Source organism: Sphaerodactylus townsendi, linkage group LG05 (genome assembly GCF_021028975.2).
Source record: "Sphaerodactylus townsendi isolate TG3544 linkage group LG05, MPM_Stown_v2.3, whole genome shotgun sequence".
NCBI classification, from domain to species: Eukaryota; Metazoa; Chordata; class Lepidosauria; order Squamata; family Sphaerodactylidae; genus Sphaerodactylus; species Sphaerodactylus townsendi.
Window position 1 is genome coordinate 129,788,871 of NC_059429.1, and position 21,024 is coordinate 129,809,894.

The window sequence follows — 21,024 nt, forward strand, 5'->3', positions numbered from 1 at the left end:
CTGCTACTCGCAGTGGCCCACCAGGTGCCTTTGGGAGCTCACATGCAGGATGTGAAAGCAATGGCCTTCTGCGGCTGTTGCTCCCGAGCACCTGGTGTGTTAAGGCATTTGCAGTCTCAGATCAAAGAGAATCAAGATTGATAGCCATAAATCGACTTCTCCATAAATCTGTCCAAGCCCCTTTTAAAGCTATCCAGGTTAGTGGCCATCACCCCCTCCTGTGGCAGCATATTCCAAACACCAATCACACGTTGCGTGAAGGAACAAGACTAATCCTTTGATTAGTCCTAATTCTTCTCCCCAGCATTTTCAATGAATGCCCCCTGGTTCTAGTATAAACAGGGAGAAGTTGCCAAGTGGCCACAGGGAGAAGTTGCCAAGACCAGAGACGTAACTAGTCTGCCAGTAGCCAAGGCAACAATGCGCAGCTATGACGTGACTGACCAAGATGTGTGTGTTTGCTTGTGTGTGTATGTGTGTTTGTGCATTTGTCCCTCCACCCCCTCACAAGACCCAGTCCTGATTTCAGAGAACTGAATGTTTTCATGGTGTGAATCGAGAGTTCATAGCTTGTTTCTCGGCTTTCTCAAAGCTTGGATGCAAAATTTCCAAATACAGTTCAGTTTCTTTCACACAGCAAAGAAGGTGCCACAGGAATCGGAAGCCGGCAAGAGGCTGGGAGTGGCATAGGTGTCCACAGTATATTGGAAATGTCATCACTCAGTCCTCTAGATAGCTTTATACCATTATTATGTTTTTATTAGAAGCGTCTTGAAGGACGAGAAGGTCAGCCGCAGCAGTGTTTTAAAACCTTGCCTTGGAAAACATTCCTTTCTTCTGTGATACTGACAAAGAGGTTTTTCGCAACCAACCCCCATATTCCCAGTTTCTTCATTGGAATTTTTTAAATTTATTGTCTTGGTCTTGTATGGGATGTCTTGTCGAAGAGGGAGCGAGCTTGTTTTCTGCTGCCTCAGAGACTAGGACATGGAATAATGGATTCAAGGTGCAGGAAAAGAGATTCCACTTAAACATTAGGAAGAACTTCCTGACCGTCAGGGCTGTTCGACAGTGGAATGCACTCCCTTGGAGAGTGGTGGAGTCTCCTTCTTTGGAGGTTTTTAAAGAGAGGCTGGATGATAATATGTCGGGAGTGCTTCGATCCACTTTCAACGCACTTCACACCTGTGCAGAATAGCAAAATCCACTTCCAAACAATTGTGAAAGTGTATTGTCGAAGGCTTTCACGGCCGGATTCAACTAGTTCTGGTGGGTTTTCCGGGCTGTGTGGCCGTGGTCTGATGGATCTTGTTCCTAACATTTCGCCTGCATCTGCATCTGCATCTGAAGATGCCGGCCACAGATACAGGCGAAACGTTAGGAACAAGATCCACCAGACCACGGCCGCACAGCCCGGAAAACCCACCAGGAATAATTGTGAAAGTGGATTGAAAGAGAATTTTTCTCCATGTGCGGAAGTGGTCTGAGTGTAGACAGCATATTAAAGAGGAGGTTTCTGGTCCATACTTTTTCCTGATGTGCTACCTGATGGGCTATCTTGGGCAGAGTCAGCTTCTCTCTCCGAGTGTGCTGTTGTGCTCCATCTGCCTTGTTTTCCACCTGTAATATTTTTTGTGTGTCCTTTTCCCCATTAGGGTGAACCACAATCCATGGCCACCATCTATCACCTGGTCAACCAGGCCTGCGAGCGTCTGATACAGTGTAAGAACAGTCTTCTTGGTCAATTCAAACAGCCCACTGGCCTCCCAGAGAAGAGGTCATTGCGGGAACACCTGCACTTCATTTAAGTGTGAACCTTACCCAAATCCACCGAAGTTAGGGTTGCCAGCCTCCAGGTGGGGGCTGGAGATGCTCTGGTGTTGCAACTGATCTCTAACCAACAGAGATTGGTTCTCTAGAGAAAATGGTTGAGGAGGAGGAGAAGGAGGAGGAGGAGAAGGAGAAGGAGAAGAAGGAGGAGAAGGAGGAGGAGGAGAAGGAGGAGAAGGAGGAGGGGAAGGAGGAGAAGGAGAAGGAGAAGAAGGAGAAGAAAGAAGAAGAAGAAAGAAGAAGAGAGGAGTTTGTATTTATATCACCCCTTTCATGGCTTTAAATTTCCACAGTGTTGATTTTTCAGAGAGCCAGGGTGGTGTCGTGGTTAAAAATAGGTGGATTCTAAACTGGCGAACCGGTTTTATTCCCCACTCCTCCACCTGAGTGGCAGAGGCTTATCTGGTGAACCAGATGTGTTTCCACACTCCTACATTCCTGCTGGGTGACCTTGGGCTAGTCACAGTTCTTTGGCGCTCTCTCAGCTGCACCTACCTCACAGGGTGTTTGTTGTGTGGGGAGGGGAAGGGAAAGAAGCTTGTAAGCCACCTTGAGTCTCCTTACAGGAGAGAAAGGTGGGATATAAATCCAAACTCCTCCTCCTCCTCCTCCTCCTCCTCCTCTTCTTCTTCTTCTTTTAAGTCAAATAAATTTTGTTAGGATCCAAGATCAGCCACCAAAAACAAAAACAGTACATGTGACAAATCAATCTTACAAAACATATAGTCCATAAAATATTGATACATATGAAATATAAATGAAAATGATACAATTATTACAAACAAGCTATTTTATTTTTGCCTTATGCTGCATGCTGTAGAACAAAATTTTAAAACTTTTATGTCGTCTGCTTTGAGTCCTGCTGAGTGGGAGAAAAGCGAAGTATAAATTTTTAAAAGGAATAAATTAGCCTACAGAATGCAGGTGGAATGTTAGAAACAAGATCTACTAGGCCACACAACCCAGAAAACCCACAACAACCAGTTGAATCCGGCCGGAAAAGGCTTAGACAGATTTTAGATTGTTTTAGGGTTTTTAAGATGGGTTTTGTTGTGATTTTACCACTGCTGGATTTTGTATGGTTTATATTGTATCCTGCCCTTAGACTATGGTAAAAAGTGGGGAGGGAGGGAGGGAGGGAGGGAGGGAGGGAAGAAGGAAGGAAGAGAGGGAGGGAAGAAGGGAGGGAAAAAGGGAGAGAGGGAGGGAAGAAGGGAGGGAGGGAGGGAGGGAGGGAAGAAGGAAGGAAGAGAGGGAGGGAAAAAGGGAGGGAAAAGGGAGAGAGGGAGGGAAGAAGGGAGGGAGGGAGGGAAGAAGAGAGGGAAGAAGGGAGGGAAGAAGGGAGGGAGGGAAGAAGGAAGGGAGGGAGGGAAGAAGGAAGGGAGGGAGGGAGGGAAGAAGGGAGGGAAAAGGGAGAGAGGGAGGGAAGAAGGGAGGGAGGGAGGGAAGAAGAGAGGGAAGAAGGGAGGGAGGGAAGAAGGAAGGGAGGGAGGGAGGGAGGGAGGGAAGAAGGAAGGGAGAGAGGGAGGGAGGGAAAAAGGGAGGGAAGAAGGGAGGGAGGGAGGGAGGGAAGAAGAGAGGGAAGAAGGGAGGGAAGAAGGGAGGGAAGAAGTGTTAGATTTCGTTTAGAGTCATGGATATGCCCAGTAGTGTGTGTGTGAATGCAGTTTTTAGAAACTTCTCCAGAGACATAAATGTAAAAGGTAAAACTTACATTTATTCAATCATCTTCAGTTCACAACTTTGTTCCAAGAAAAGGTAGATAGAAAGAACCCTAGACTAAAGAGATTACTTTCCCTATGACAAGTGGGCACAACTAACGCGCCATCACGTGTGTGGAGGTGAGAGGATGCTGCAGTGGCAAAGGCCCCACTGAGCAGGCTGCCATTGACCATGCGCTCGGGTCAAAGGCTAGAGCAGAAGTGAAGCTAGCATGGGGAAGAAAGGAAGTTAGTGGGCGGTTTCCTGGCCCAGACAAGGAGGGCAAACAAGAGAGGCAACATCACAGAGTGAGATACACAGCAGCCCCCAGTGTCCAGGCATGCAGAAGTCGCTTATTCCAACAAGAAGGGAGGGAGGGAAGAAGGAAGGGAGGGAGGGAAGAAGGGAGGGAAGAAGGAAGAGAGGGAGGGAGGGAGGGAAGAAGGAAGAGAGGGAAGAAGGAAGGGGAAAAGGGGAAAGAGAGAGAGGGAAAGAGAGAAGAGAGAGGGAGGGAGGGAGGGAAAAGAAGGAGGAGAGGCAGGGAGGGAGGAAGAAGGAAAAGAAGGGGGGGGGAGGGAGAGAGAGAGAGAGAGAGAGAGAAAGAAAGAAAGAAAGAAAGAAAGAAAGAAAGAAAGAAAGAAAGAAAGAAAGAAAGAAAGAAAGAAAGAAAGAAAGAAAGAAAGAAAGAAAGAAAGAAAGAAAACCTGCAATTTGCCCTTCGGAATTCACATTTGTCTCTGGCCCTGGGCTGGTTAATACTCAGCCCCAAAGAGCTGGAAATGGCTTCAGTCATTCTATTGTGACTAAATTAACCATTTGGGTGCTTATCCAGGCAAATAGAGGATTCAGGTTGCCTTGCAGGAATCAGGCAGGTTCCCAAAAGCCCCCCCCTTATCCTTTCTCTTTCTCCTCTCTCCCTCTTTCCAGCACATGTTTTGAAGTTCGATTCATTCATCCATGAACACACAAGGAAACCTGCTCCCATGTGGGAGGACAAATTGAAGGCAGGAGAGCCCGGACCCCCAGGTCTTCCTGGACCCCCTGGCATGAAAGGAGAAAGGGGGGAAGTGGGGATGCCGGGCCAGCCAGGCAGAGATGGATATCCGGGAGAACGAGGTACCAAAAGAAGGGTCTCTTGCATTGCAGTATTGTTTATTCACGTAGTCACTTCGTCTCGACCCAACCTGTTTTCCCAGTGAGGACTCAAAGCAGTTGACATTATTCTCCTGTCCTCTGTTTTATTCTTACAACAACCCTGTGAGGTAGGCTAGGCTCTGAGGGTGCTACTGGCCCAAGATCACCGAGTGAGTTTCCATGGCATGGGTGGGGATCCAATAGGGGGAGGGGGAGGGAGCCTGGCATCTGGTCGTGGCCCACCTCCCCATGGGGTGGGGGGAATGGGAGGGGAAGTGGTTTCCATGATTTGCTAAGGAAGATTATTTCAGGTGGATGAAATTGAGACAGCAGGAAAAAAAAACATTTGAGTCCATGGGCATCTTTAAGACCAGCCAAGTTTTATTCTTGGTATAAGCGTTGGTGTGAATGTATACAAAAGCTTATACCAAGAATAAAATGTTATTAGTCTAAAAGTTGCCTCCCGGACTCAAACTTTTTTCCTAAGGAAGACAATAACAATAAAATCTAAAAGAGCAATAGTTAGATGCATTAAACTAAAAACTGTTTAGTTTAATTTAAACTTTTAATTGAGTTAAAATTAAACTTTTTAGCTTAATTTAAATTGGTAAACTTGATCCAAAGATACCAGCCTTTCAAAGTCTGGATTTTTTTTTCAAAGTTTCCACTGGATTTCAGAACTTGAAATGCCATTGGCCAGCAGGTGTCATAACCTGATTTATTATAAATAGTGACCAACAAGGGCCTATCTGCCACCCCCAGCCCCAAAAGGCCCTTAGGTAATCCCACTGACCCCAACCCCCAGGGGGATGTCCTGCCCTAAGTCGAGCTAGAAAACTCCAACCTCTCTCCCAACCTCTGAAATTTCTTCCTGAGAAATCACACTGTTGAGAAATTGTGCTAATTCTCAATGGTGCCATAGATTGTGTACTTTTCAAGGCAACCGTGGTAGAGGAACAGGACAGGGAGAATCAACCACAACAGAAGCATACAGTCCACATTCAACACTGTATGCAACACATACAACACAGCAATGTATTCAACACAGACTTGCCCTTGAAGAATTAAAGGGATAACCCATAGCAGATTGATTGATTGACTGACTGACTGACTGACTGACTGACTGACTGACTGACTGATTATACTTGTACGCCATCTGACTGACTGACTGGCTGACTGACTGACTGACTGACTGACTGACTGACTGACTGACTGACTGACTGACTGATTATACTTGTACGCCATCTGACTGACTGACTGACTGACTGACTGACTGACTGACTGATTATACTTGTACGCCATCTGACTGACTGACTGACTGACTGACTGACTGACTGACTGATTATACTTGTACGCCATCTGACTGACTGACTGACTGACTGACTGACTGACTGACTGACTGACTGACTGACTGACTGACTGACTGACTGACTGACTGACTGATTATACTTGTACGCCATCTGACTGACTGACTGATTATACTTGTACGCCATCTGACTGACTGACTGACTGACTGACTGACTGACTGACTGACTGACTGACTGACTGACTGACTGACTGACTGACTGACTGACTGACTGACTGACTGATTATACTTGTACGCCATCTGACTGGCTGGCTGGCTGGCTGGCTGGCTGGCTGGCTGGCTGGCTGGCTGGCTGGCTGGCTGGCTGGCTGGCTGGCTGGCTGGCTGGCTGGCTGGCTGGCTGGCTGGCTGGCTGACTGACTGACTGACTGACTGACTGACTGATTATACTTGTACGCCATCTGACTGGCTGGCTGGCTGGCTGGCTGGCTGGCTGGCTGGCTGGCTGGCTGGCTGACTGATTATACTTGTACGCCATCCTTCCCTGGTGGACTCAGGAAAAATCAGGGGGATAACAGAGAAAGACTGGAAGAACCTCAGACGACTGCCGACTTCACCTAGAACCCCTGTTTTAACTCTGTAGACTGTGGACAGCAATCATGGTTTGAAATGTTTTGGTTTGAAATGTTTTGGGGGACATTTGTTAGTTTCTATAGCAAGGCTGCACCACAAAAGGGAGCGTGGGTGGAAGGCACAGCCGGTAAGTGCACAAGACAAGCGTGCTAGGAAAAAAATAATACGTTCATTGAAGTCGGTTCACATCCATTATATCAGAGGTAGATAAAACTCTAATCTGGAGAATGTTTTTCCTTAAAAAATCAGCTAGCTTGTCTCATAGCGGCTAAATGCAAGGAGGGCTGTCAAGTTGACCACCAGGGTAGCAGATGCCCCACAGACAAACTCTGCTGCCTTTTGGAAGTGGCAAAACGCTGTGGTGCCTATATTGCCCCCATGACTCCACCTTCCTGACTCCTGCCGGTTGCCAGATGTTGGCTGATGTGAAGGCCAGGAAGATTCCCACCTCGTCTCACTTCAAAATAAAGGTTAAACTGAATCTTCTCAGGGAATTGAGGTGATTCTTGCTTCCTTCTCTCTCTTTCTCTCTCTCTCTCTCTCTCTCTCTCTCTCTCTCTCTCTCTCTCTCAGGCCCCTTCCGCACACGTAAAATAATGCGTTTTCAAACCACTTTCACAACTGTTTGCAAGTGGATTTTGCCATTCCGCACAGCTTCAAAGAGCATTGAAAGCAGTTTGAAAGTGCATTATTCTGCATGTGCGGAATGAGCCTCAGTTTTACCTCAGATAACGATGCAAAAAGCTTTTTTAAAAAGTTTAACCAATAAATTATAGAATTTTATTAACAACTTCAGGGGATTGGATTAGGAATTTTTTTAAAATTGTCACTACTGCGATAGCGATAGCAAGCCTTTATTGGCATAGACAACAGTACAACAATAATAAAAACAGATTAAAAAGCATCTACAATACAGGAAATAAATGTTAGGTCGAAGGAAATCTACTGGCGTTTGGTAATTTCCAGGAGAAAGTCTGCCACTATCATACAGAGAGAAGGATCAGGATTGTCCAACAAGTAGTGTAATCTAATTAAATCGGGGAGATGGGGTAAATGTAAAGGAGTAAGATTCACATACTTGGATCTGATTTCCTTGAATCGGAGACAGTGTAGTGGATTAGGAATTGTCAAAATAGAAAAATTTCCCTGTACATGATACGTTCAGTCTGACCCTGCATTCAAGGCAGCGCCGAAAAGAACAAACAAACCGTGTTGATCAGAAATAATTAAAACCTTCCTTAGAGGTCTTGGGGATTGCAAAGGAAACAGGCGTCTAGATATCTTCTGCGCTTGGGGGACATCATGAACCCTGGGATGTCTTCAGAGGTTATGATAGCATGGAGCCTGTTCAAATACCATTTGCCGCCTTAGAGTCGAAAAGGATGATAAGAACATAAGAACATAAGAACAAGCCAGCTGGATCAGACCAGAGTCCATCTAGTCCAGCTCTCTGCTACTTGCAGTGGCCCACCAGGTGCCTTTGGGAGCTCACGTGCAGGAGGTGAAAGCAATGGTCTTCTTCTGCTGCTGTTGCTCCTGAGCACCTGGTCTGCTAAGGCATTTGCAATCTCAGATCAAGGAGGATCAAGATTGGAAGCCATAGATCGACTTCTCCTCCATAAATCTGTCCAAGCCCCTTTTAAAGCTATCCAGGTTAGTGGCCATCACCACCTCCTGTGGCAGCATATTCCAAACACCAATCACACGTTGCGTGAAGAAGTGTTTCCTTTTATTTGTCCTAATTCTTCCCCCCAGCATTTTCAATGGATGCCCCCTGGTTCTAGTATTGTGAGAAAGAGAGAAAAATGTCTCTCTGTCAACATTTTCTACCCCATGCATAATTTTATAGACTTCAATCATATCCCCCCTCAGACGTCTCCTCTCCAAACTAAAGAGTCCCAAACGCTGCAGCCTCTCCTCATAAGGAAGGTGCTCCAGTCCCTAACAGGGAGACGCTTATCACAAGACTCTGCAAGCAACCACATGCAAGCTGGTTTTGTTTTTGAAGTTGCTTCTTTGCTGGGCTTTGGAAAGGAGGCCAGCTTATCGCCCTGCCGTCTTGGCCCGGAGCTAAAAGCTGTCCCGGATTGCGAGCAGGTGGCGTTAACCAGGACACTTTTGTTTTATTGCAAGTGCCGAGTCATTCTGGCAGCTCCTCTGGCTTTAACACAAGGATTAAGCCTCCATCTGTTCAGAGGGCGCCCTCGCCTTTCGACGCCATTTCGGAATGGCGTGCGCCGCATTATTATGATGACTGCGGAAGAGAGCCGGTTTGGTGCAGCGAGGGACGTCTCGGCTCCCTCCTTCAGCGATGATTTCACTTCCAATTATAGCCAAGAGTCAGAGTTGGCGGTTTAATTGGCAGGCTTTGGAGAAGCCAGCCTAACACCGTCAGACGGACGTGGGTGGGTTCCCCCCTCCGCCACCATTCTTACATTTAGTCGCTCCTGAAGTTGCTCGCAGGTACGACTAATTAGACTGATGTCCTGGCGGGACGCGTCTCCAGCCGCGCTTCACGGATGGGCAAGTAACGAGGTCCTCTTGCTGTCCTTTTGTGGTCTTGCAAAGAGGAGAAGGGAGGCGAACTGGGATTGACAACTTGTCGGAGGAAACCGTAGCCGATGTGGGAGGTCATCTGCTCCCTGGCAAAGAGGAGGTCCCGCTACGAGGCCTGCTAAAGCTTCAGTGAGCTGGAAAGAAACGTTGGTTTGGCGCTTCTCGACTAAATGGCAGGCAGCAGTGATGGGAGCACTGGTGATTTGCTTGAAGGCAAATTGGCTTGGTGCGGGCACTGATGGAAAGGATTTCAAGTGTGTTTTGAAGATAACGAACTGGAATAAGGCAATGGCTTGATTCTGTGATACCAAGAGAGCTGTGTAGTGCAGGGGTCTGCGACCTGCGGCTCTCCAGATGTTCATGAACTACAATTCCCATCAGCCCCTGCCAGCATGGCCAATTGGTTCATGAACTACAATTCCCATCAGCCCCTGCCAGCATGCCCAATTGGTTTGTGAACTACAATTCCCATCAGCCCCTGCCAGCATGGCCAATTGGTTCATGAACTACAATTCCCATCAGCCCCTGCCAGCATGGCCAATTGTAAGGTAAACTTTAAAAAGTTTACCTCACAATTGGCCAATGCTGGCAGGGGATGATGGGAATTGTAGTTCATGAACATCTGGAGAGCCGCAGGTTGCAGACCCCTGGTGTAGTGGGTAGAAGCGGTAGACTCTTATCTGAAGAACCAGGTTTGATTCCTCTCTCCTACGCATGAATGGTGGAGTCTTATCTGGTGAGCTGGATTTGCTTCCCTGCTCCTCCCCATGAGTGGCGGACTCTAATCTGGAGAAACAGGTTTGATTCCTCCCTCCTCAACCTAAGTGGCAGACTCAAATCTGGAAAACCAAGTTTGTTTTCTCTGCTCCTTCACATGAAGCCTGTTTGGGTGATCTTGGGCCAGTCCCAGTTGTCTCAGAACTCTCTCAGCCCCACCTGCCTCACAAGGTGTCTGTTGCGGAGAGGGGAAGAGAAGGAGTCTTTAAGTCACTTTGAGACTCCTTACAGTTGAGAGAAGGGGAGTATAAAGCCAAGGTCTTCTCTTCAAGCAGTGGCGTAGGAGGTTAAGAGCTCGTGTATCTAATCTGGAGGAACCGGGTTTGATTCCCAGCTCTGCCGCCTGTGCTGTGGAGGCTTATCTGGGGAATTCAGATTAGCTTGTCCACTCCCACACATGCCAGCTGGGTGACCTTGGGCTAGTCACAGCTTTTCGGAGCTCTCTCAGCCCCACCCACCTCACAGGGTGTTTGTTGTGAGGAGGGAAGGGCAAGGAGATTGTAAGCCCCTTTGAGTCTCCTGCAGGAGAGAAAGGGGGATATAAATCCTCCTCCTCCTCCTCCTCCTCCTCCTCCTCCTCCTTCTTCTTCTTCTTCTTCTAAATCCTCTGCCATTCTGCACAAGGTTACCAACCTCCAGGTATGGCCTGGTGATCTCCTGGAATTTCAGCTGATCTCCAGATGGCAGAGAGCTGTTATCCAAAAGAAAATGCCTGCTTTGAAGAGTGGAATCTCTGGTATTTACACTGTTGAGGACTTCTTCCTTCCGTAAGCCCTGCCCCCTGCAGGCTCTATTAGTAAATATCCAGGAATTGCTCACAGCACTTACAAATCACTAAAGCTCTTCTCCGGCTCTGAGACATTGCGCTTCTACTATACGAACATGCAGGATAAACTTCATGCGATTTTCTGCATTCCACATACCCCAGAGCCAATCTAACTATTCAGCAGAAGAAGTTAAACATTCAGATACAGTGGTACCTCGGAAATCGCCACCGGCCGTTAAAACATCTTGGATTTCGCCAGGAGTCTCGGATTTCACCAACGCGATGTACGCAATTTGCTACGTATGCGCAAACGTCGCGTATGTGCAAACAGCGCAGTTTCAGAAATCGACGATTTCGGATTTCGCTGATAATCGCCGGACGGATTATCGGTGAAATCCGAGGTTCCATTGCATATCAAGTCAGAATGTATATCTGAAAAATACCTTATCAGTGTTTTGGGGATATATTCAGGTCCTAAAAATCCCATAAATATTAAGGACTAACTGAAAATATCAACGGCCAATTATTATTTAAGATTCCCATGATTATTTTTGCTTTATTTTGCTGGCATGTCTGTGCCTTCCTAGGGCTTGGTATCGACTTGCCAGGTGGGCTGAACTTTGATCCTGCCCTTTTAAATTGGTTTTGTCAGCCTTGCAGTATCGTATTATTTCCTTGAGCTGTCTTGAGTCGGGTTTGCTTTTTGCGGCTCCTTCTCAGGCTCAACATTGCCTTTGATTCTCAAGTTGTACGTTGGATGATTCCCTCATTCTACATACTTGGTTTAATACCGCAGCCCTGTTCAGGTTGTATTGGCTGATTCTCTAGTTTGACATTAGTTTGGATGCTCAAGCTAAGTATTTAGACTGTACTATCTGAGACTTTTAAGGAAACAACAACTGAATGGAAAACTCCTGGTGTCCTGTGCTATAGAGAGTGTCTTAACCTATTGCATCTGTGTATGGTTCTCCAGTTGCACAGTGGCAGATAGGAAGGCGCTCCAAAGGGTGATCACTACTGCACAGAGGATTATCGGCTGCCCTCTCCCCTCCTTGGAAGAACTCTGTAATTCCCGAAGCCTAAAGGAAGCCCAAAATATTCTGAGAGACCCGTCTCATCCAGCACGCGCTCTTTTTGAACTGTGACCATCCGGCAGACGATACAGGTCTATCAAAACTAGGACAAAGAGGCTTAGAGACAGCTTCTTCTCTAGAGCTGTGGCTATGCTGAACTCCGCGGCTTCGTGTTGATGTGTTTGGGGCTGTGTGGGGATGGGTGGAGGAAGGGGAAAGTGAGGATGGGGTATGAGTCTGAAATTGTGTGCATCGAGGAATGCTGCTGTGAATGTCGTTGTGCGTGCGCAATGACAATAAAATGCTTATGCTTATGCTTATTTCTTGTCTTAGATTTCCCACGATGTCCTGCGGTTCTGCCAGGATTGCCTGGTTCTGCCTTGGTTCTTTTAATTTGTTGGTTCTGTCTGCTTTGGGAGGCTTTTGTCCAAGGGCTGCTTTGCTTGCTCTTGCATTTCGTTGCCCTGAAGAAGGCATGGAATTCCTCCTCTCCATAAGAAACAATGGAAAATGGCCGGGGGTGACTCGTTTAGAGGCTTATAGAATTGGACAGCTTGGTACAATTCTCTTGAAATCTGGGAGTTATTTAAATGACAGGCCCCAGCAACACTGCTACAATTTTGGTGCAATTTGCTAAAAAAACAAACAAACACAGCCAGCTCTTTCAGCCCTCTGGAAAAATTTCCCATAGGGAATAATAAAGCTGAATAGTATTGGAATCATGGAAAACAAAAACCTTTGATCCATCTACCAAACTGGTACATGGAACTTGAGAAACCAGGAATACTGATCTCTTTCAAGCCACTCATCCGTAGATATTACCACTTCAGCAGTGGCGTAGGAGGGTAAGAGCTCATGTATCTAATCTGGAGGAACCGGGTTTGATTCCCAGCTCTGCCGCCTGAGCTGTGGAGGCTTCTCTGGGGAATTCAGATTAGCCTGTACGCTCCCACACACGCTGGCTGGCTGGGTGACCTTGGGCTAGTCACAGCTTTTCAGAGCTCTCTCAGCCCCACCCACCTCACAGGGTGTTAGTTGTGAAGGGGGAAGGGCAAGGAGATTGTAAGCCCCTTTGAGTCTCCTGCAGGAGAGAAAGGGGGGATATAAATCCAAACTCTTCTTCACTCTTCTTCGTCAGATTGCATGCTTAGAGCCTCTTTGGGGAAAAGAGATACCTCCTTAAACCTCAAAGAAAAAAACCCAATAGGTCGGGGAAAAGACTGTCCTAAAATATTTTCTTCTGGCATGCTAGTGTTAAGGATGAGGTCTGGACATCTTCTGCAATCACGTCTGAATTCCAATGACAAACATTGGTTCCCCTGCAGGAAATGACATCATTAGCGGGTGGACTTTATGGCACTCTTCCTCTCCGAGGTCCCTCCCCCATTCTTCTCCCTTCCTCAAGCTCCGCCTCCCAAATCTGCAGGAATTTTCCCCTCCAGTGCTGGAAACTCTAACACAGTGGTTCTCAACCTTCCTAATGCTGCGACCCTTTAATACAGTTCCTCATGTTATGGTGACCCCCAACCCTAACATTTATCCATTTTACAGATGGAGAACACTGATGCAGAGAGTCTTAGGCGACCCCTGTGAAAGGGTCGTTCGACCCCCAAAGGGGTCCTGACCCCCAGGTTGAGAACCACTGCTCTAACAGGATGGAATTTTTAAAAAGGAAGTGAATGATAAAATATGAGATTCCTGCTCCTGTACCATCCTGAGAAATCTGTGCTCAGTGCTGGATTGGCTTTGACTCCATAAAGAGTTTTCTGCAGGATCTTAAAAGCTTAGGGGAAGAATTTGGGCAGGTGACAAATGGAAGTTTAGCAAATTTGATTACATGGTATGAAAAACAAATTCCAACATTACATTATGTGTTTTATTTTGAGGCTGCCGGAGCGCCTTCAATGTCTTCCACTGAAGTTGTTAATGGAATTTGCAGAAAACTTAAAGGTTCCACTGTAGGACATAAGCCAAGGAAACTTTGCTTTCTCATCCAACAGGTTCTCCGGGACCCAAGGGGGAAAAAGGTTATTCGGGGCCTAGCGTGGACGGCTTACAAGGACCGAGAGGTTTGGCAGGTAAAGGAGTGAGTGAGGTGGATTAATAAGAAGAAATTAGTCAACAACACAAGCCTTTATTGGCATACAAAACAGGACAAAATTTTAAAACAAAACAAGGTTAAGAAATGCAGTTAAAATTGCTAATTTTAACTGCTCTTGTATCTAATCTGGAGGAACCGGGTTTGATTCCCAGCTCTGCCGCCTGAGCTGTGGAGGCTTATCTGGGGAATTCAGATTAGCCTGTGCACTCCCACACACACCAGCTGGGTGACCTTGGGCTAGTCGCAGCTTCCCTGAGATCTCTCTCAGCCCCACCCACCTCACAGGGTGTTTGTTGTGAGGGGGGAAGGGCAAGGAGATTGTAAGCCCCTTTGAGTCTCCTGCAGGAGAGAAAGGGGGGATATAAATCCAAACTCTTCTTCTTCTTCTTCTTCTTCTTCTTCTTCTTCTTCTTCTTCTTCTTCTTCTTCTTCTTCTTCTTCTTCTTCTTCTTCTTCTTCTTCTTCTTCTTCTAAACTTTCCCTTCTCACTAGACACAGTGTGAAACTGACTTTTCTCTGCGATACACCTCTGAAGATGCCAGCCACGGATGCAGGCAAAACGTTAGGAACAAGATCTACCAGACCACGGCCACTTCTTCTTCTTCTTCTTCTTCTTCTTCTTCTTCTTCTTCTTCTTCTTCTTCTTCTTCTTCTTCTTCTTCTTCTTCTTCTTCTTCTTCTTCTTCTTCTTCTTCTTCTTCTTCTTCTTCTTCTTCTTCTAATTTCCAGTATATAATTTGCAACAGTTTCACTGAAGAAATTAGTCTTACCACCCTCATACTTGAAATCTTTTGGGGTTCTCCCCCCACAATTAATGGGCATCAGATTTTGCTGAAAGAAAATGGCCCCCTTTGTAACAGTGCCCAGTTTGCCCAAATTGCCACAGAATGCTGAGATGGCAGGGAAAGTACCGGCAGTCACTCAAACTCTTTAACTGGTTAGCAACATTCGATGGGTTAAGTGCAGGATAATTAGCCAAGACAGTCAAGATTGCAGTCAAGATTGTCAAGTCCAAACACTGGTAAATCTCAGCCCATCACTCAAAGCAAAACCCAAATACCCCAGACAGGAACCACCTAATGTGCATGATCCTACGCCGACTGGATCAGGAATTCTTCTTTCCCAGAAGATTCAATTCTACCCCTGTTGATATTTATGGCCACTTGTGGAAAGTCACTGCTCTTTCACCTCAGTTTTGGCCCCTAAATAAAACAACCAGTTCTCCTTGTCTGGATATTAATTGCTTCCTCAGCTTGTGATGAAGTACACCCTGAGAGCAGATATGTTTTCATACACAGTTAGGGCAATAGATGTTCAGTTTCAGGAATCGAAATCCAAAAGGCTTCTAGAACTCTTTGGTCGTTTCCGCATGGTCAAAATATCCTGGGTTAGAGCAAGAAAAATATCTCTGTGCAGCCAAGAATTCCGCATCGTTCCCGGTCCTAAAGCGGGTTTGCCGAGCAATATTTCCCTCATTCCAAGGTATTCAAAAGCTGCCAAATTGGAGGTTCTTTTTTTAAAAAAGCCAGGGTTAGCCTGCTAGAGCCTGCTACCATGCAAACACCAATCAGGAACAGAACCAGTTTATTTTTCCCGCCCAGCCGCCTGATCTCCCTGCCTGACATTCATTCAAACTGCCACTCAAAAACAACGGCCAATCAGAACGTGGGACACTGGGCATGCTCAAAGGTGCTTCCAGCTGCCACTCAAAAACAACAGCCAATCAGAACGTGGGACACCAGGCATACTCAGATATGCTTCCAAAGTAAATACAGAAGTCCCGGGCTCATGCAAAACAAGCTGGAGTATTTCCTCGCAGTCTTCACTGGGTTCCTTCAAAAAACGGGCAGCCATGCAAATGGACACCCCGGGATAAAATAGACCCAGGTTAAAAGAAACTGATGGTACACAGGTATAAGTTTGCCATGCGGAAACAACCTTTCTGTCAGAGAGATAACTTTCTTTCTCTCTGAGTCATCCAGTTGCTACTCCAAACAGTGCACAGGTTAGCATATCCAGTCAAAGTTCTTCCCTGTTCTAGGGAGTTTATTTCCCACTCTGATATGTAAACATCCTCTCTACAGACAGACTGCCTTTCAGACTCTTTTTTACAGTGCAGTCTGTCACTCGGGAACGATCCAGCACTGAGCACACATGCATCTGCCCTGCTGTCCAAACCTGGAGGTAACCACGCTCTTCCTTCTCCAGGCCCGGTGGGGGAAACACCACTCGGTAAGCAGGGACCCAAAGGAGCTTCTGGAAACACGGGTTCCCCTGGGTTTCCCGGAGCTAGAGGCCAGTCCGGAGAACTTGGGCCCGATGGCGGATGCATCACTTCTGATTGCTACGAGGAGATCCTAAGAGGTAAACCTTGAAGCCGTGGCAAAGAAAGGGGGGGGGATGGAAAGATTGTAATTGGTTCAATAAATAAGTGTGTAACCTCTATCTGTGGGTTCTGTGGGGCAGAACTTGGAAGGAGTTGCAAAGAACTAAATTTTAAAACAAAATGGTTTACTTTCTTAACCTATAACATCAACATTTAACATCACATTTCAAGGTCCTGTTCAGGTTGCATTTTCAAGTCCTTATATTTACAGTCTACTGATACTGCCAAGTCCAATTCTTCTTTGCAAGTGGGTTGGCTCCTGAAGACTCCAAGGGCTTGACGAACAGGATTCAACATGATGAAGGTTTCCAGGAGAACTCTCACCCATTACAACCACAAAAGAAACTCTGAAACAATAAACTCCAACATTTACAACACAGCAAAAAATAAACAACTACCTTCCCAGTAGTTCCCAACAACATTGCAGTTACCTTAACAAGGTAACCAATCAAGGTCCGAGTCTGCAGTTACCTTAACAAGGTAACCAATCAAGGTAACCAATCAAGGTCCGAGTCTGGTAGCCTTGTCTCTTCCAAAGAGCTCTGCAGCCTACTGCTGCTTTGAGTCTCCACCCCTTTCTGGGTCAACCCATTCTGAGCATGGGGGTTACAAGTGCACACAAGTAACTCAGTGCTCAGCACTCGTAACCCGTTTTTACATGCCCAGGGTGATGCCAATCAACACTTTGGGGTCAGGAAGGAATTTCCATCCAGGCCAGATTGGCCAGGGATTTTGGGGTTTTTTATTCTTCCCTCTGGGTACGGAGCAGAGAACACTGGAGGGGGCAGGGAGGTAGCTGGGAATTTCCTGCCTTGTGCAGCGTGTTGTATTAGATGACCCCGGATGTATCTTCCCAGCTCTATGTTTCTGCAATTCTGAAATGGAAATGGAAATTCAAATCAGACCAGACTGTCTGGAATGCATTCTATTCCGCATTGTAAACTGCCTTGGATTCTATAAGGCCCACTCTGCATGAGCCAACAAGAATGGGTTAAAGATGCACAAAAAACCTTGGGGGGGGGGCATCACACAGATCCTGCCCCTAAAATGAGTCTGCCTGATGTTATTTGCCCCCAACCGGGTTTTTCGAGAATCGCACTATCCGCCAGTCTTTTAAAATCCCAGGTTGCGGCAGCTTGCGAGTGAACGGCCGGGCAGGAGGAGTTTTATTCAGCTGCACTTTCCTTTTACAAAATTTCCCTGCTTACATCTGCGTAGCCGTGCAGGTACAAAGGGTCATATTGTGGTATCGTGAGACGTCAGCATGGCTGTGGGGGTTCACTTGTGTATGGCTGTGTAGATACACATCAGTGGGAGGTAAAAATTTTTAAAAATAGATGTGCCTCCTTGTGAAGGTGTGACAGCAACCGCATTGTTCCCATGTCAGCGCGACAGCAACCACATGAATCCATGCGGGCAATCGCTGCCTGCATGGATGCATGCGAACACGAAAGCAGGAAAGTGGGTTACTTTATCCCGACTTCAACCTGCTATATCAAATTCAAAGACCGTTATTAGGCATCAAGAGAAAATACAGATAAAATTGTGCGGTAGTATGATCCAGAGTTTGACGGAGTAAAACAACTGCTCATAGTTCATGCAGTACAAACTTCAAGAAAATAAGTGAATAAAAGGAGAGCCAGAAACTTATTTCATAATATCGAGCAGGAACTTGGCCACCATTTTCAGCTGCCTGGGATCCTCATTGTTCAAGAGGCGGTTCAATGTGGAATATGGAGGGCACAAGTAAGTCAGTGTTGAAAAAAACAAGCTAGGTCTGAGATCTGTGAATTTTGGGCAGACTAATAGAACATGCTCCAATGATTCCTCAGAGGTTGAGCAATATGGACATGTACGCTTTTCCTGTGAGTATGCCATGAATCTCTCCGGGGAAAAGGTAAGAGGGAATGTGTTTGTTCTTGCTCTGGTGAATAACCACCTAGACTTAGGGTTGGACCTGCTATATGTTTGCTGTGCGGAAAGGGTCCAGAGCACACAGGTGGCTAATAAACGCTTTAAATAAATACATACATACTATTTTTCCCTCCACCCAACAGCCCTACAAGGTAGATGGAAAGATGAAGCTCAGGGGGATGCCGATTGCCACTTTGGGGTCAGGAAAGAAGATCCGAGAGGGCTTTTTGTCTTCCCCTAGGAATAGAGCAGGGGTCACTTGGGAAGTTGCGGGGGGAGTAGTTGGAAATGTCCTGTGTTATGCAGGGGGTTGGACTAGATGACCATTGAGGTCCCTTCCAGCTCTCTGTTTCTATATTCCTCTCATTCCCCATGCACAAGGGAGCTATGGCAGCTTGGGGATTAACTAGGCAACAAACAGAGGACCAGACTTTGATCACCATGGAAAAGTTGACAGTAGAATTCAGATTTTGTGTCAAAATAAGCCCTTTGTTCCGCTGCCCCAGGGCTTGCTGGAAGAGCTGGATTGACGTGTCGGAACAAAGACACACTATTACGCGCCGCTGTAGAAAAGAACACTTTCCCCATCGTCGATGGCTTTTAGGAGCCCCATTTGCCTACTAAAAGCTAATTCAACAAAGAGGAAGGGAGACGGTCAGTCACATGGAAGACCCGTCCTCACGGAATTATGCCATCTCTCTGCTTGTTTGTGTTTGCTTAGTTTGGAGTTTAAAGCGTCTGTCCTTCTGTTTGTCACCAGATGCAGCGTCGATCCCCTGATGAGTGGGGGACAGGCTGTGGCCGCCCTTTCCAACCTCCCCGTGGAAACATCTGTTTACAGAAAGGACCTCGGCGATTCGGAGATCTGTGTTTTCCTCCCCCTATGGCACCATTTTTGTCTACTTGTTTCTTTGAGCAAAATCATCCAGCAGTCGACAAATGACGCCCGAGTGGGCCTCTCTGTCTTGCGCCCCCACAACCCTTCCAGCCCCTGCCTCAATTTCTTCATCTCTTGCGCTCGCACACGGTCTGCAAGGGCGGCCAAAACGCCACCGTCAAGAGGACAGATCTGAAATATCACCATGGAGCATTCGATGCAATCCAGACTTATTCAGTTCTGTGTGAGCCGGCGTTGCTGCAGCCCTGATTGTACCTTTAGGTTCATCGGCAATCACGCCCGTCAATATCTTTGCAGGGTTTCCTTCGAGGTGTATGTAACGGTGGCTTAACCGGGTTGTATGTTAGAAGCTAAATGTAGTCCTCCCTAATCGAAGAATTTCTGAGCAAGGGGCAGATGTTCAGAGGCGTATCTAGGAAAACTGGAGCCCAGGAACAAAATCTGAATTTTCCACCTGCCCCCTGCAGGTCCCCAGGTCTACCACCCGGAGCCCAGGTCTACCTCCCGGAGCCTTCACTGGCATCCAGGTCTACTGCCTGGAACTTGCTCCAGCATCCAGGTCGCCTGGCTGGAGCCTGCACCGGCACCCAAGTCTACTGCTCTGAGCTGGTGCTGGTGCCCAGGTCTATGTGTGCCTGGGTACATAGGTTACCCCATGTCCCTATAGGTCAGTGGTGGCGAACCTTTGGCACTCCAGATGTTATGGACTACAATTCCCATCAGCTCCTGCCTGCATGGCTAATTGGCCATGCTGACAGGGGCTGATGGGAATTGTAGTCCATAACATCTGGAGTGCCAAAGGTTTGCCACCACAGCTATAGGTGGTACTCCCCTGCAGATGTTACTGAAACGGCGACTGGTTGTTTTCTTTCCTGAAAACAGTTTGAAACCAAGACCAACAGAGCACTATGCAGGGCAAGTAAACTCATGGACAACCAGTACTGGATTTCAATCAGTTTATTGATTACATGCAGAGGGAAAATATCTCATTCATTCTCTCAACCACCAATCCCTTCACTGAATTGATCACGTCCAGTAAGGGTAAGGATGAGAGATGTGGCAGCGCTGGCTAACCAGGCACGCCGCCCTCAGAAATTCCCTTCTTATAGGCCCCTTCCGCACGTGCAGAGTAATGCACTTTCAATTCACTTTCACAATTGTTTGCAAGTGGATTTCGCTATCCTCCACAGTAAAACCCAGCTGCAAAGTGCATTGAAAGTGGATTGAAAGTGCATTGTTCTGCATGTGCGGAAAGGGCCGTACTCTCTTTTTTGGCTCTCGTTATGACGTATTCTCGGATACGACTCTTGATATGACGTATTTTGGCTCTTGATATGACGTATTCTCGGAGATCGTTGTTCAAGAAGTTTCCCTTCAGTTATCACAGCCAGCCTCCTTTTACTTATCTGCAACACAACTTGTTCTTTCACAAAGTTATTCCGCTCAGTTGTCCATGTCAGTTCTTTTACTGCAAACCGCATGGTTTTCCTTTTTCCTGGATTATCTCGCTCAGCTCGCCAGGACCGTCAAGCGACGTTGCTCTCCACTTGCAACGTTCTCTTCAGTGTGCCTTCAGTAAACTAGGCCCAACATTCATTACACAGAGAAGCCAATCCCTAGGAACGAGGGGGTGGCATTGCCCGCCAGCCAGCAAAGGGGACAGTTTTTATACTATTAAAAATCTTACTTCTACTTCACAGACTACTATACTTTTTTAAAATGTTGGCAAGCGCTTGCACCACGAAGTACCACGTAGGCACAGTTTGCAGCATGAAACATAGACTGGGGTAAGATTGCCAACACAGGGATATTTCTCTTGCTCAACCCAGGATATTTGGACCTACCTGGAGGTTAAGCTAGAGCAGTTTTTGCACCAATAAGTTTTTGCACAAGATAGACCTTTGTGGTTTCAGCACAGTATATAGTTATGTGGGACTTATTTCTCAGGC

General features: G+C 46.8%; 1 protein-coding gene across 1 annotated transcript in view; it reads left to right on the forward strand.

The window, feature by feature from the left end:
* Window positions 1-20,767, forward strand: part of COL20A1 (collagen type XX alpha 1 chain) — a 215,614-nt gene extending 194,847 nt beyond the window's left edge. The window contains exons 34-38 of the mRNA XM_048497920.1: window positions 1,656-1,722; window positions 4,459-4,647; window positions 13,777-13,854; window positions 16,086-16,241; window positions 18,938-20,767. Of these exons, the coding sequence (XP_048353877.1) occupies window positions 1,656-1,722; window positions 4,459-4,647; window positions 13,777-13,854; window positions 16,086-16,241; window positions 18,938-18,957 (510 nt within the window). The 3' untranslated portion in view covers window positions 18,958-20,767. The remainder of the gene's footprint in view (window positions 1-1,655; window positions 1,723-4,458; window positions 4,648-13,776; window positions 13,855-16,085; window positions 16,242-18,937) is intronic.
* Window positions 20,768-21,024: the final 257 nt, after the last annotated feature.